The 14,981-nt window shown below is 47.7% G+C and overlaps 1 protein-coding gene across 8 annotated transcripts in view; it reads right to left on the bottom strand.

Moving 5' to 3' along the window:
- Window positions 1-14,981, bottom strand: part of CENPT (centromere protein T) — an 822,208-nt gene that overhangs the window by 611,877 nt on the left and 195,350 nt on the right. For all 8 annotated transcript variants that reach the window (XM_033941803.1, XM_033941802.1, XM_033941796.1 and 5 more), the window contains one exon: window positions 5,731-5,866. In XM_033941803.1, coding sequence (XP_033797694.1) covers window positions 5,731-5,866 — 136 coding nt within the window. The remainder of the gene's footprint in view (window positions 1-5,730; window positions 5,867-14,981) is intronic.

Raw genomic sequence — 14,981 nt, forward strand, 5'->3', positions numbered from 1 at the left:
AGCAAACAGAGAGTGGGGTAAATGGACAATACTTGTAATGGAAAAGCATCACGAGTGGAGTGCCGCAGGGCTCAGTGCTTGGACCCGTGCTATTCAACATATTTATAAACAACATGGAAATTGGTACGACGAGCGAGGTGATTAAATTTGCGGACGATACGAAGCTATTCAGAGTAGTGAAGACGCAGAAGGATTGCAAAGACCTGCAACGGGACATAAACACGCTCGAGAAATGGGCAGCAACATGGCAAATGAAGTTTAACGTAAATAAGTGTAAGGTGATGTATGTCGGAAACAAAAATCTTATACACAAATACAGGATGTCTGGTGCGGTACTCGGAGAGACCCCCCCAGGAAAGAGACTTGGGAGTACTGGTCGACAAGTTGATGAAGCCGTCCGCGCAATGCACGGCAGCAGCAAAAAGGGCGAACAGAATGCTAGGAATGATTAAGAAGGGGATCACGAACAGATCGGAGAAGGTTATGCTATTGTACCGGGCCATGGTACGCCCCCACCTGGAATACTGTGTACAGCACTGGTCGCCGTACATGAAGAAGGACACGGTACTACTCAAAAGGGTCCAAAGAGCGACTAAAATTGTTAAGGGGCTGGAGAAGTTGCCGTACTGTGAGAAGTTAGAGAAAGTAGGCCTCTTCTCCCTTGAAAAGAGAAGACTGAGAAGGGACATGATCGAAACATTCAAGATAATGAAGGGAATAGACATAGTAGATAAAGACAGGTTGTTCACCCTTTCCAAGGTAGAGAGAATGAGAGGACACTCTCTAAAGTTAAAAGGGGATAAATTCCGTACAAACGTAAGGAAGTTCTTCTTCACCCAGAGAGTGGTGGGAAACTGGAACGCTCTTCCGGAGGCTGTTATAGGGGAAAACACCCTCCAGGGATTCAAGACAAAATTAGACAAGTTTCTGCTGAACCAGAACATACGCAGGTAGGGCTGGTCTCAGTTAGAGCACTAGTCTTTGACCTAGGGGCTGCTGCAAGAGCGGACTGCTGGGCATGATGGACCACTGGTCTGACCCAGCAGTGGCAATTCTTATGTTCTTATGTACATTTTTCAATTGCTTAGAATTATGATTAAGCGATTAATCAAAATTTCATTAAACTTGAAACTTAGGCATCGGCAGAGCACCTACTGATCCTATATATAGACGCTGCTTATAGAATTTCCCCCTCTGTCTCCCTCACTTTCCAAAGTGTGAAGTCTGGATAGATAAGCATGTATGACAAAGGTTGCTCCCAAGGTAGCTTTGACTTCCAAAGCCACTGCCTCGAAAAGTCTCCTAAGAACTACATCCACTTGGCAGTCCTGCATGTCCTTGAGCACCATGCTGCCTTAGATCGGGAGGTGTGCTTAGTAACCTGAGCAAACAAGAAATCCACTTTAGGCTGACTAAAGAGTTGCTGACACTCCTGTGCCATTGGATACAGCCAAGATATTACTCTTGCTAATTTGAGAGACCCCTCTGGAGAATCAAACTGACTGCTCCAAGATCAAGATGTTAATATGTGAATGCCAAGGACTGAGTGACAAAATTCAACTGATGCAGAGATTCTGAAATAAAATCTGGTAAGGCAGTAGACTTAAATAAATGCAGAACTATTGGATCGTCCCCGGGTTCAAAAGCCAAATTAGGATCTAAAGAGCCAACGAATATTCCCAGGTTCCCTGCCATGGGAGGAGCATCCGCAGAAAATAAGGGATCAGCAGAATTATCATCATCATCCATATCCCCTGGAGCGGTTTCTCCTAAGTTCTGAACAGAAGCAGATTGTGAAAAAGTTGTCTCCTTAAGGTATAGCCTCCCAAGTCACAATGCCAACGCGTAGCTGCACTGTGCAGGAGAAGCACGTTTCAAGTAAAAGGCTTTCCACCAAAATGTCTGAGGAGGAATCTGGACTTGGGAGCGCCGAGTCACCCTGTGATGACTCTACTTTGTGTTTCTTGGGCTGCAAAGTGTCCGCATCCTTATGCGCCTAAAGGTCACTATTTCCAAGCCCTGAAAGCAGAAAAGGCTGCCCTAGTGGGCTAGATGCCCTTTTTGTCAAATGAGTATACAGAAGAGAGGTTAAGCTAGGTGTTCCCGCCTCTCCAGTCCAGTACATGCCATGCGACACGCGGAGCAAGGAGCTCCTAAGGTACAAACTTTGTGCATTCCTGGCATGACTTGGGGGTAGAAGACAAGCCCAAGGACTCTATCCCACGAATTTTGAGGCAAAAAATGAAGTTTTGGAAGTGCAGGGAATTTTTTTTTTTTTTTAAAGATTGCTAAAAATCCGAGATGGCTGTAGTCAAGATTTTCATGCCTAATCACTATAAAAAAAAATTTACCAAAGTCAAAAAACAACGAATTTAGGAACACAGGAAAACATGCAGGAACCTTCAAAAACCAGTTTTACAGACACACCCACCCCAAACCAGATTCACCACATAGGCTATAACAGACATACTCACGTGATCTGTGGTGGCAATGTGCTGCAGTGTGCCTCAGCTCTTTACAATATCTGGAAAGGAGAAGAATCACTTCCTCATGCTGGAAATACTTCTTCAATGCTTATCTTAAGGCTGCCAGTGAGACATGGTGCCTGACCACACCCCTGCGGACCGACGGACATGATACCAGAAGGGGGAGATGATAACTGCAGCTGCGAGATGCAGCTGAGCTTCCTACGAATGCCTAACAGTCTGCACTCAAACCCTGCGAAACAGTAGGTGAGGGACAGTAAACGGTGACGGCTCTGAGCTCCAAAAATACTTGTGCAAGCTGGCTAACAGGTACCACCAGGGATTGGCCTGTGAGCTGCAGATTTCAGTTTGCTTCTTCCCTACACAGACAGAGCTATACTGAAGATGAACGCTCTGAGAACTAAAAACACTGAATAAAATAAGAAAAAGGGGAGAGCAGAACAGAATCACTCCTTCTGGGCTCACATGCAAAAGGGAAAAACTGGTGGCAGTAGAGCTCCCAGTGAAATAGGAGGATCACAGAAAATATCCGGAGTAGATTCTTTCTGCATATGGCTCGTGGCAATGGAGAGATAACCCACTTGTCCAGAATGACACACCTATTGCACTGGAAATCAGCTTAAATCTGTGATCTCACAAGAGCAAAACAAGGAAATTGAATGTATGATGCTTGTCTAATCTGACTCTATGATTGGTTATTGAGTTTCTGTGATTTTCTGTGTAACTTAGTTGTTAAGACGTCCCAGCCATTTTATCAGATGCGTGAGAAAAGTATAGTGAATTGAATAAATGGTATGAGACCACAGATTGGGATGTTTGTTTGGATAGGTGCAATGAAGTAATTAACTTAGCTCTTAATGTTATATTTTTTCTTTCAGGAGACGTTTTCCATGATGCAGCCAATAGCAAAATATGAATTCACTAGTCTTTAAGCCCGTTACATTAACAGGTGCTAGAACAGATGTGTGTGACTGTCTGTCTTTCTTTCTTTCTCTCTCTCTCCTCTGCTCTCCACCACCACCCCTTGCCTGCTCCCCCTGTCCAGCAGTAGCCCTTCTACCTTCGTTTTACCTCCCCCCTGTCCAGCAGCACCCCTTGCCTGCTCCCCCTGTCCAGCAGCAGCCCTTCTCCCTTCATTTTACCTCCCCCCTGTCCAGCAGCAGCCCTTCTCCCTTCGTTTTACCTCCCCCCTGTCCAGCAGCACCTCTTCCCTGCTCCCCCTGTCCAGCAGCAGCCCTTCTCCCTTCCTTTTACCTCCACACTATCCAGCAGCACCCCTTCCCTGCTCCCCCTGTCCAGCAGCAGCCCTTCTCCCTTCGTTTTATCTCCCCCATCCAGCAGCACCTCTTCCCTGCTCCCAAACCACCGTTCCTACCCTCCCTCCGTCCCGGCTTCCTGGTCTCTTCTGGCCCACCGGCACGAAACGATGCAGTCACTGCTGCTCTTCATTCATGTCTGCCCTCCTCTTCAAAGCAGCCTGCTGAAAAACGCTGGCCAGCTGTAGTGAACCTTGCAGGCCGCTCTTCACCTCAGTAGCACATTCCCTCTGACACAATCCTGTATGTCAGAGGAGGGGTGAGAACGTGCTACCAAGGTTGAGAGCGGCCTGCGAGGTTCGCTACAGCCGGCCAGCAATCCTCAGCAGGCTGCTTTGAAGAGGAGGGCAGACGCGAATGAAGAGCAGCAGCAGTGGCAGTGATTTGTGCTGGCGGGCCAGATTTATTACCACGCGGGCCAGATTTTGACATGTTAAGACTTACAGTGATTGAAGGCGGGAGGTGGGATTCACTGGTGTGTTCTCCGCCTCTTTGCATCCATGGTCGCCATTTCAAACTCCACAAGCGCAGTAGGAACCAGAAAACCACCACAGGCTCGTTCTACTGGCACGGAGCTACGGATCAAAGACACTGGGATCACGAAGTTTGAACTGCGCATGAGCGCTTAGGGTTTTATTATAGTAGATCTTAGAATTGAATGAATCCTGGGATTGAGATTCTCCTTTTGAACCTCACAGCAGCAAGCAAAGATTTTTTTTTTAAACCAAAAAACCAATTTATATTGAAAAAACTTAAGTCAATATAAACTGGGATACCTGATGTCAAATATTAAGACTATCTGATGAAGCTGGATGATTTTCCTTCTAACAAGATGTATAAGATTTTTGCATCTAGAAGGCTACACTTCTGAGGGTCTATTATTTAGTTGAATAAAATTCTTAAAACATAATATCATTTTTGAAATTATATAATTTGGTAATATTGGAGTTTGACTATGTCAGCCTAGCTATCGCTACCATTCAGCATTTTAGTTGGCATTACTTATGTCAGCGAGGCTTATGGGAAATTATATCAATCTGACTCTGGCATGGGAATGCAGATAGACTCTGTAAGGCAGGGAGACTGTGTTAAGTTTCCCTGATAGGGTTTTAAGCAGCCCTGATTGAATCATGACTAGCTAAAAGGTGTTAATGTCTGATTAAGAGGGTGCTTAGGACAATGGCCTGCTTGAATGGGACAAAGAAGCCAGAGACTTAATCCCATCACCATGCTTGCAGGTATCTCACCCTCCTTAGCAATTAAATTAACCATTGTTTCAAACAGTTTACAAATTCTAAACAGAAAGATGCTGGGAGATACAATATTTTCTCTATTCAGAATAAGATTCCAAGGTATAAAAGCCTGCTCTCTGCTCTATCTATCTATCTCTCTTTCTATGGAGCTATCAATCTATCTAACAATCTGTGGAGGAGAGGGGTCTCAACTCTCCCTCTCTTTCTCTGTCTATCCTTCCCTTTATCTATGGAACACGAAGCTTAGACCATCCCCCTTTTCTCTCCCTCTCTGCCTTTCCCTGAAACTTCACGCTTCCTTCTGGACTCTGTAAGGCAGGGAAACTGTGTTGCTCTCTATTTAATTGTAATGCTTAATTGTAATGATTATAAATATTGCTTTTCTGTAAGCCTATTTCTATAATATATTCTTTATATAATCACCTCTGGCTGTGCTCGTTTATTCTACTCCCTGGTGAGTCATCTGTGAGGGAACTGAACCTGGGACCTGGTGTTGGTCAGTGCGCATTTCACTTAACCCCTACCACCATACATTAGGGGGGGCCACTAACTGAAACTGACAGACTATACCTATGATGAAAATCTTTTTGGTGCTTTTTTGAGTCATAGATTATAAAAGAACCATACCAGTGTGTCATGTGACTTTAACAGTAGAAAATAGAGATTAGCACTTACCAGTGTGGATAAGTTTTTTCAGAATTGTCCTTGGTGTGTCCTTATCCAGATCAGATTCACTTGCCAAAGTGCCCAAACACAGAAGATGCTTCCCAGATAAACCTTTGTCAGGGAAATTTCTCGTTGCTGAACCAGTCTAAGTGAAACATTGATAGCATTAGAATGCACACAGATGTTATCTCTGCTCTCACAGTTAACCTTCATTATTTACTAAATCAAAATCAGATACAGTACCAGATACTGAATCAAGTATAGCTAGACCAGGGTTAGGCAATTCTGGTCCTCCAGATCCACAGGCAGGTCAGATTTTCAGGATATCCACAATGAATATGTATGAGATGGATTTGCATGCACTGCCTCTTTGAAATGCAGACTGTGACCAGGCGTGGCCACACTGGCTGCAGAAAGAGACCTTGCCCAGAACACACAGACCTCGGCCAAGCGGTTTGTTGAGGCTTGGTGGGTGAAGCAGGGAATGCAGTGAAAAAAAAAACCAGTCAGGATTCAAATTGCCACTAGATATTTTTATTGTACAAGTTCATTTGAATAACTGGATAAATTTTTCTGTGTCTCAAACAATAGTGCCAAACAAAAAAACATCATTCTCAGTTCAAACTTCATTTTCATTCTGCTGCTTCTAGTCTTGCGGAACACTTTTTTGATAGGGGGGCCCAAAAGCTTCGCCCTAGCCGCCCCAGACCTGCTCAAGCTTCTCCCTAGACCTCACCCCCATAATACTACTACTATTTCTTCCATTCATTTTTCATATACACACACACACAATATAATCTTATTAATAATTCACAATGGTAACCACAAAATTAAACTACACAAAGTGCACTCTTTTTCCCCTCCCCACAACTGCACAGCATTTCTTCCTCTCTCCTCTACCCCCATGTGCAATGTCTTCATCTATCTCATTGTCCACCAACTCTCTCATTCCCTCTCATGCTGCAAAAGGAGTTGGGAAAGAGAGGGAGAGAGGGATCCAGGGTGCCTCTCTCCCACCCCCTCTACTGCCACATCTAATATTTCTCCCTCTCTTATTCACCGGACTGTGTGAAGCATCTTTCATTCCTCCCCACCAGCCCCATGTCTAACATTTCTGCTTCTATCACCCCTCTCCATCTCCATGCCAACATCTCTTCCTCCATTCCCTCCACCACCATGTCCAACATTCCTCCCTCTTGCATCTATTTCCATCTGTCCCACTGTTTCCTCTCCACCACCACATCCAACATTTCTCCCTCTTATCTCTATCTCACTCCTCTCCCATCACCATGTCCAATAATTCTCCTCTTTCTTCCTTTCCCCATGTACACCATTTCTTTCCCTCTCACTCACACCCATGCTTAACAATTCTCTCTTTCTATTCCCTCCCCCACCTCAGCATCTCTTTCCCCATCCTTCTATCCTATGTCCCAAGTTCATGCCCCCCTCCCTCATTTGTCCCAAGTTCACGCTCCCTTCCATCCTTGTCTCAATGTGCCCCTCCTTCCTGTGTCCCAACATGCCTGTCTCCCTCTCTCCTGTGACCTAATGTAACATAGTAAATGATGGCAGATAATTTGTGCCTCTCTTCCTCCCTCTCTTCTTTGTCCCAAGTTCATGCCCCCTCCCAAGAGTGCGCATACCTGTGTTCTGGCTGGTTCTAAAACATCCAAGTAGGTCTCCTTCTCCATCTTTCCAGCTGCACTTCTTTCTTCACAAAGCCACAGGCAGCAGCAGAGTATGGCCAGAGGTCCTGGTGTGCTCCAAAGTATGACATCTCTCATCTCTCCTTGTCCCCAGTCCTTATCCCCTCTGCCTTTCCCTAGCCATGTTTTCTCTTCCATCTCTGCTTCCCCCGAGTTGTCCATCTCTTCCTCCCCCTTCTGCCCCTCCCCTGAATCTCTTTCCCTTTCCCCATCTTGCTCCCTCCACCAAATCTCTCTCTCCCTCTCCCCATTTTGCCTCCTCCACATCCATTTCTCTCTTCCCCACTTCCCTCATGTCCATCTCTTCCTCCCTCTGTCCTTCTCCAAATCCATCTCTTATTGTCCCTCTTCTGCCCCCCTCCCTGTCCTCCTTCTACCCCCTCTGCTGTCTCCAAATCCATCTCTCTCTGTCTCTCACACATCTGACATCATTCCCTCCCTGGCAGTCACAAAAAAGGCAAGGAGAATGTCAATTCAACCAATGAGAAATCCTTTATTCATTCAATGGTCCCAACAAGGATCCTAGTTTCGCGTTGCCAAAACGCCTTCCTCAGGGCACACTGATTAGACATTAAAAATAACAAATATAAATATACTGTGATAAAACAAGGAAAAGCCAATATAAACATAATGTAAACACTCAAAAACAATAAAATACAGATCTAAAAGTTAAAACACAAAATATATCATAAAGCATAAGTTAAAACACAGAAAATACAAAATATATTATAAAACATAAAGAAGATGGGATAAACCCACAAAAAAATCTTATATTCTTACAATAAAAAGAACTGGGAGAACGTAGACAGAATATTAGACAAGCACGAGAAACGTGATTACGAGAACCCAGATTGAGGACAGAAAGGTATAGAATACATACACGGACAGTGTGTGGAAGGAAAAGCTTGCGTTGGTAACAAACAAGCAGGAAAACTGCAGTTATGAAAACCAGAATGCAGTAAAACTAAAACTCAAATTTATGCTAAACATGCATGTGTACTAATAAAGCACAGTTACATATCGTAACAGGTGTTATCCAGGGACAGCAGGCAGATATTCTCACATGTGGGTGACGTCATCCACGGAGCCCTGACGCGGACAGCTTTTCAAGCAAACTTGAAAGAAAGTTCAAGCTTGCTGTGCTGCACCACGCATGTGCATGCCTTCCTGCTCCACTAGAGGGTGCATCCCCACTTCGTGGTCCTCAGTTCACATAGCCAGCAAAGAAGCCATCCCCGGGGAGGAGGGAGGGTTGCGAGAATATCTGCCTGCTGTCCCTGGATAACACCTGTTACGGTAAGTAACTGTGCTTTATCCCAGGACAAGCAGGCAGCATATTCTCACATGTGGGTGACCTCCAAGCCAACCAAAAAAGGGAAGGTGGGAGGATGGCAAATTAGGAAAACAGATTACGCAAAACCGACTGGCCAAACCGGCCGTTGCTTCTGGACAAAGTATCCAGACAGTAGTGTGAGGTAAAGGTATGAACCGAAGACCAAGTGGCAGCCTTGCAGATCTCCTCGATAAGCGTAGACCTGAGGAAAGCGACCGAAGCCGCCATTGCTCGGACCTTATGTCCCGTGACCCGACCCTGCAGCGCGAGACTAGCCTGAGCATAGCAGAAGGAAATACAAGCCGCCAACCAATTGGACAAGGTGCGCTTGGAAACCGGCCGACTCAATCTATTGGGGTCAAAGGACAAAAACAATTGAGGAACCTTCCGATGAGACTGAGTGCGTTGAAGATAGAACATCAACGCCCTCTTACAGTCAAGAGTATGCAATGCCACCTCTCCAGGATGAGAATGTGGCTTGGGAAAAAAGACAGGAAGCACAATGGACTGATTGAGATGAAAATCAGATACCACCTTGGGCAAAAATTTAGGATGAGTGCGGAGAACCACCTTATCATGATGGAATACAGTAAAAGGCGGATCCGCCACCAAAGCCTGCAGCTCACTAATCCTACGGGCAGAAGTAAGAGACTTATCCAGAGGCTCAAACGGTGGCTTCATCAGCTGAGCGAGAACCACGTTGAGATCCCAAACCACTGGAGGAGGCTTGAGAGGAGGATGGACATTCAAGAGCCCTCTCATAAAGCGAGAAACCAAAGGATGAACCGAAATAGGTTTGCCATCAAGCTGCTGATGAAAAGCAGCAATCGCACTAAGATGGACTCGAACAGAATTTGTCTTAAGGCCAGAACGGGACAAATGAAGCAAATAGTCCAAAATGGAAGACAAAGTAGCTGACGAAGGATGAATAGAATGCAAAGCACACCAGGAAGTGAACCTAGTCCACTTCTGGGAATAACATTGCCTCGTAGAGGCCTCCAAAACATCCCTCACCGACTGGGACAACTGAAGAGAAGGAATCAGGTGGAAAGGAACCAAGCTGTCAGATGAAGAGACTGCAGATTGGGATGCAACAGCGACCCCCGACTCTGAGACAGCAGAGAAGGAAAAACAGGCAGAAGAAGCAGCTCCCGGACACTAAGCTGAAGAAGCAGGGAGAACCAGGGCTGCCGAAGCCACCGAGGCGCAATCAGAATCAGATCAGCATGAGTTGACTTGAGATGTACCAGCGTTCTCAAAATCAGAGGAAAAGGCGGGAACGCGTAAAGGAACTTCCCCTCCCAAGCCAGGAGGAAAGCATCCGCCTCGAGACGATCCGGAGAGTATATCCGGGAACAGAAAAGAGGCAACTTGTGATTCAGGGGGGAAGCAAACAGATCTATCTGAGGAGTCCCCCAGTGCTCGAACACCCGACGTAAAGTCTGAGAATGAAGAGACCATTCGTGCGGTTGAAGAAGACGACTCAGTTTGTCCGCCAAACAATTTCGGTCTCCCTGAATGTAAACTGCCCGAAGAAAGATGTTGTGGCGAAACACCCAATCCCACAGGCGAAGGGCTCCCTGCTTATTGACATAATACATTGCCACCTGATTGTCCGTGCGCACGAGGACCACCTTGTCTCGAAGCAGATGACAAAAAGACACCACTGCCAAATAAATGGCTCAAAGCTCCAGCAGATTGATGTGGCAAAGGCGATCCGACGCCGACCAAGCGCCCTGGGTCCGAAGACCATCGAGGTGCGCCCACCACGCATACTCCGAGAAGTCCGTGGTCAGGACCTTGTGATGCGGAGGAGCGAGAAAGAGCAAACCCCTGGAAAGATTGGAAGAGACGGTCCACCAACGGAGCGAGCGTCTCAAAGAAGGAGTCACGGCAATGAGATGGGAAATCGGGTCCCGATCCTGCCGCCATTGGGACGCCAAGGTCCACTGAGGAACTCGAAGGTGCAACCGGGCGAACGGCGTGACATGAACGGTGGAGGCCATGTGACCCAAGAGGACCATCATCTGCTTGGCCGAGACCCAGGACCGCAGGGAAAGCTGTTCGCACAGTCTGACTAGAGCCTCCCGATGGGGCCGGGGCAGAAATGAGCGAAGTTGAACCGTGTCCAGCACGGCGCCAATGAACTGCAGAGACTGCGAGGGGCACAACTGGGACTTGGGAAAGTTCATCTCGAACGCCATACCCTGAAGATAAGTAATAGTCTGTCGGGTCGCTGCAATAACCCCCTCCCTCGACGGCACCTTTATCAACCAGTCGTCGAGGTAAGGGAAGACCTGAAGGCCCCGGGATCTCAGGGTCGCCACGACAACCACTAGGCACTTCGTGAAGACTCGAGGGGATGAAGCCAGTCCAAAGGGGAGGACCCGATATTGGAGGTGCAACTCCCCTACCTGAAAGCGTAGGAACTTGCGGAAGGCAGGATGCACCAGAACATGGGTGTAAGCCTCCTTCAGGTCGAGGGAGCACATCCAATCTCCGCCATCGAGAGCGGGTACAGAACCGGAAGGGAGAGCATTCGGAACCTCTCCTGGACAAGGTATTTGTTGAGCCGCCGGAGGTCCAAGATGGGATGAAGGTCCCCGGTCTTCTTGGGAACCAAGAAGTATCGGGAATAGAACCCCCGGCCCCGCTGATGAGGAGGGACATGCTCCGCCGCATGGTGGCGCAAGAGAGCCCCGGCCTCCGACAACAGGAGCGGCAGCTGTGACCGGTTGGAAGGACACTCGCCTGGCGGACAGTCAGGGGGAACCTCCCGAAAGTTGAGGGAATAACCCTTGGACACGACTTTGAGGACCCAAGCGTCTGAGGTGATAAGGATCCAAGTGGAATAAAACGCGCGGAGACGACCCCCGATGGGAAGCGGGGTCGACGACAGTGCGGAGGGGTCCCGCCCCCAACCGCTCAGACCGTCAAAAAGACGCTTGCGTCTGTGCTTTCTGCTGCGCCTGGGACTGCTGAGGCGGCCTTCGAGGAGGCGGTCTCGAGAAGGCTGGAGTAGTCTTTTGAGGGTAGCGCCGAGGCGGAGCCCAGTAAGTCTTAGGAACAGCGGGCTTCGCCTTAGGACGTACCAGGGAAGCGAAAGATCTTTTGTGCTCCGAGAGGCGCTTCGTGGCCGCTTCGATAGAGTCGTCGAAGAGCTCGGAGCCCACACAAGGTAGATTAGCGAGGCGATCCTGAAGATTAGGATCTATATCCACGATCCTGAGCCACGCCAGCCGGCGCATAGCTACAGCGAACGCGGATACCCTGGAGGTGAGCTCGAAGGCGTCATACATAGCATGGAACAGATAAAGGCGGAGCTGAGAGAGGGACTCGAACAGCCGTCCAAAGTCGTCCCGATGCGAGTCCGGCAAGACCCCATGGAAGGCCAGCAAAGACTTCACCAACTGTCGGAGGTAGGACGTATAAGTGAAGGAATAATTCAGAACCCGATTTGCCATCATCGAGTTCTGATACAGCCTCCAGCAAAACTTATCAAGCGTGCTGCCCTCTCGCCCCAGCGGGACCGCCGCGGAAACCCTGGAAGGGTGAGTTTTTTTGAGCGAGGACTCCACCTGCAACGACTGGTGGGATAACTGGGCCCACTCAAATCCCGGACAGGGCACGGTACGGTACTTGGACTCCATTTTAGAGGGAACCGCCATAACCGCGTACGGGGTTTCAAGATTCCTCAAAAAGGCTTGGCGAAGCACCGGATTTAAGGGGAGGTGGGGAGCATGTGATCCAAAATTTTTTTGGACTTCCTTGGATCACATGCTTCCGATTAAGCATGACGTTCCTTACGTTTTTGCACGCACCAACGTAAGCACCGGGAGCGGTACTCTACTGATTAAAAACCTGAGCGTCCTGTCAGCTCGCCGCCATTTTCAAATTTACATTCACACGGAGGACACATGAGAATTTGGTTCCGTAAGTTGTTATATTAAATTTTGCTTAAATATATCTGTAACAATGCAACTAAGAAATAAATGTAATAAGTAAAATTTTGTATTTCAGGCACTGTCAACTTTCCCCTGAGGAAGCCACATCGGGTGAAACGGTGGCCCCGTTGGGAACCAGTGCTGACTATTCAGAGATAAGTGCTTTTGAAATTTTGCACTATCTTATTATAAAGTTCTATATTTATTTCTTAAAATAAGAAAATACAAAAAAACTTGAATAATCAAAAATAATATTTAAAATAAGTGACTTAAAATGTAAACACATGCCAGTTGCCAATGAATGAGAGCTTGACTGATGAGATGCAACATATAAATTTGTGCTAGATGATTCAGTCTCTGAGGCACGGCTAAGTTTACAAAGAAATAACTTAGGAAGTAACTGTGTACTTTAGGATGAGAAAGTTCCATGTATTCTGGAGTATACTTAGAATCAGAATGAAGATCCAGTTTGAGGGCCTGTCCCATATCAAAAACAAACTTAGCAAAAGAAGTAGATCTTGAGGTGGAGGACTCATCTGGAGAAGGAGTATGAGATCTTGGAGCCACAGAATAGGAGGGAGACGTCTCTCTAGAGTATTGAGACAAAGGTTCAGACTCGAGACGCATGGTAATTGAAGCTGCACAATCTACCTGAGGTGGAGTCATCGAATGTTTGCGCTTCAGACTCCTCACTGGTGATGTTCCCGGAGTTCGAGGCACAGAATGTGTCGATGCAGGAGGAGAAGAGTCTCATACAGTTGGCTTCGATGGAGGAGTCCTTGATCTTGAGAAATTCCGAGTCAAGGCCTCTCGAGATCGAGACTTGTGTTTCGCTGTGGAAGAACGAGACACAGACGCCTCGGTATCCATAGAGGGAGACTGGCACACAGACGCCTCTGCACAAAGCTTCGAAGAAAAATGTCTCGAATGCCTCGAGCGATGCTTCGGGCGAGGCGGGAGAGACATCGATGGAGGCTCAGGTGAAGAGTCACTGGAAGAGAGTCACATTGGCTTACGAGACCTGCCTCGAGGCAATACCACTGGAGAATCAGATTGATGTTCAGACTGGTCCCTAGGAGGCAGGGTCGAGGACGGAACAAGCTGAGCCACTATCGAGGAAATCTGATGGTCTTCAACATGTCCTCAAACATAGGCACCAAGACAAAGGGATCCGGTCTCTTAGGTGCAGCAGTGCGCTCCAAAGAGGGCGACCTCGAAGATGAGTATTCCCTACTCTTGGAGGCATGCTTAGGAGGAGGTCTCAAGGAGGATTCTGGTGGCTTCTTAGGCATGGTACCTGAAAGAGAGACAGGAGATTTACTCAGCGAGGATATCTTCACTTGAGGCACCGTTGAGGCCTTCAAGACCGAAGTCGAGGCCTTAGCAGGAATGAAAGCCGGGGTTGAGGTCGAGGCCTTCGAGACCGAAGCTCCAGCCGAAGCCAAGGTCGAGGCCTTCGAGACCAAGGCAGCTGCCGAAGTCAAGGGCGAGGCCTTCGAGACCGAGGCCGCAATGGAAGACGGGGTCCTCGAAACGGAGTCTGACCCCGGGGCCAAGGTCGGGCCCTGTCAGGGGCTGGCTCCATGCCGCCAAAAAGTTGCTTGAACTGGTCGCACCGACAACGAAAGGCCCTAGACTGAAGAGTCCAACAGCAGGAACACTCTTCAGGGGAATGAGAAGGCCCCAAACAACCCAAACACCAAGAATGAGGGTCGGTGATGGAAATCGTCTTTTTACACTGGCGACAGCGTTTAAACCCGGTAAGGGGCCGCGACATAAAAAAATTAAGTCCGTGTCAAACAATACGAGCGATTGGGCCTAGGCCCAAAGCCCGCTGACCGGACGAAAAAAGAAAAGGTTTTTTTTTTTTTTAATTTTGTTAAAGAATAAAATAAAAGCACAGCGACCGAAAGAATAAAACAAAAATCAGCCACGGTGAAAGAAGGCAACAAAGTTTGCTGCAGAGCGAAGATGAAGAGGACTTCTTGGCTCCGTGGAAAATGTTGAACTGAGGATCCTCACAGGAGATGCGCCCCCTAGTTCGGGCGGGAAGGCATGCGCGCATGCGCGGTGCAGCACTCGGAAGCTCTTATAAAGATCTTCAAGCAAGTCTGCTTTCGAGGCTGTTCGCTGCGGGGCTCCGTCGGTGACGTCACCCATGCGTGAGAATATGCTACCTGCTTGTCCTGGGTATATCATCCAAAAGGATGACTTCTGTCTGGATCCTCCCATTTTGCCTCATTGAGGGCGGAATTCATCAAAGGGTGCTAACTGCAT

This window comes from Geotrypetes seraphini, chromosome 4 (genome assembly GCF_902459505.1).
Source record: "Geotrypetes seraphini chromosome 4, aGeoSer1.1, whole genome shotgun sequence".
Lineage (NCBI taxonomy): Eukaryota > Metazoa > Chordata > Amphibia > Gymnophiona > Dermophiidae > Geotrypetes > Geotrypetes seraphini.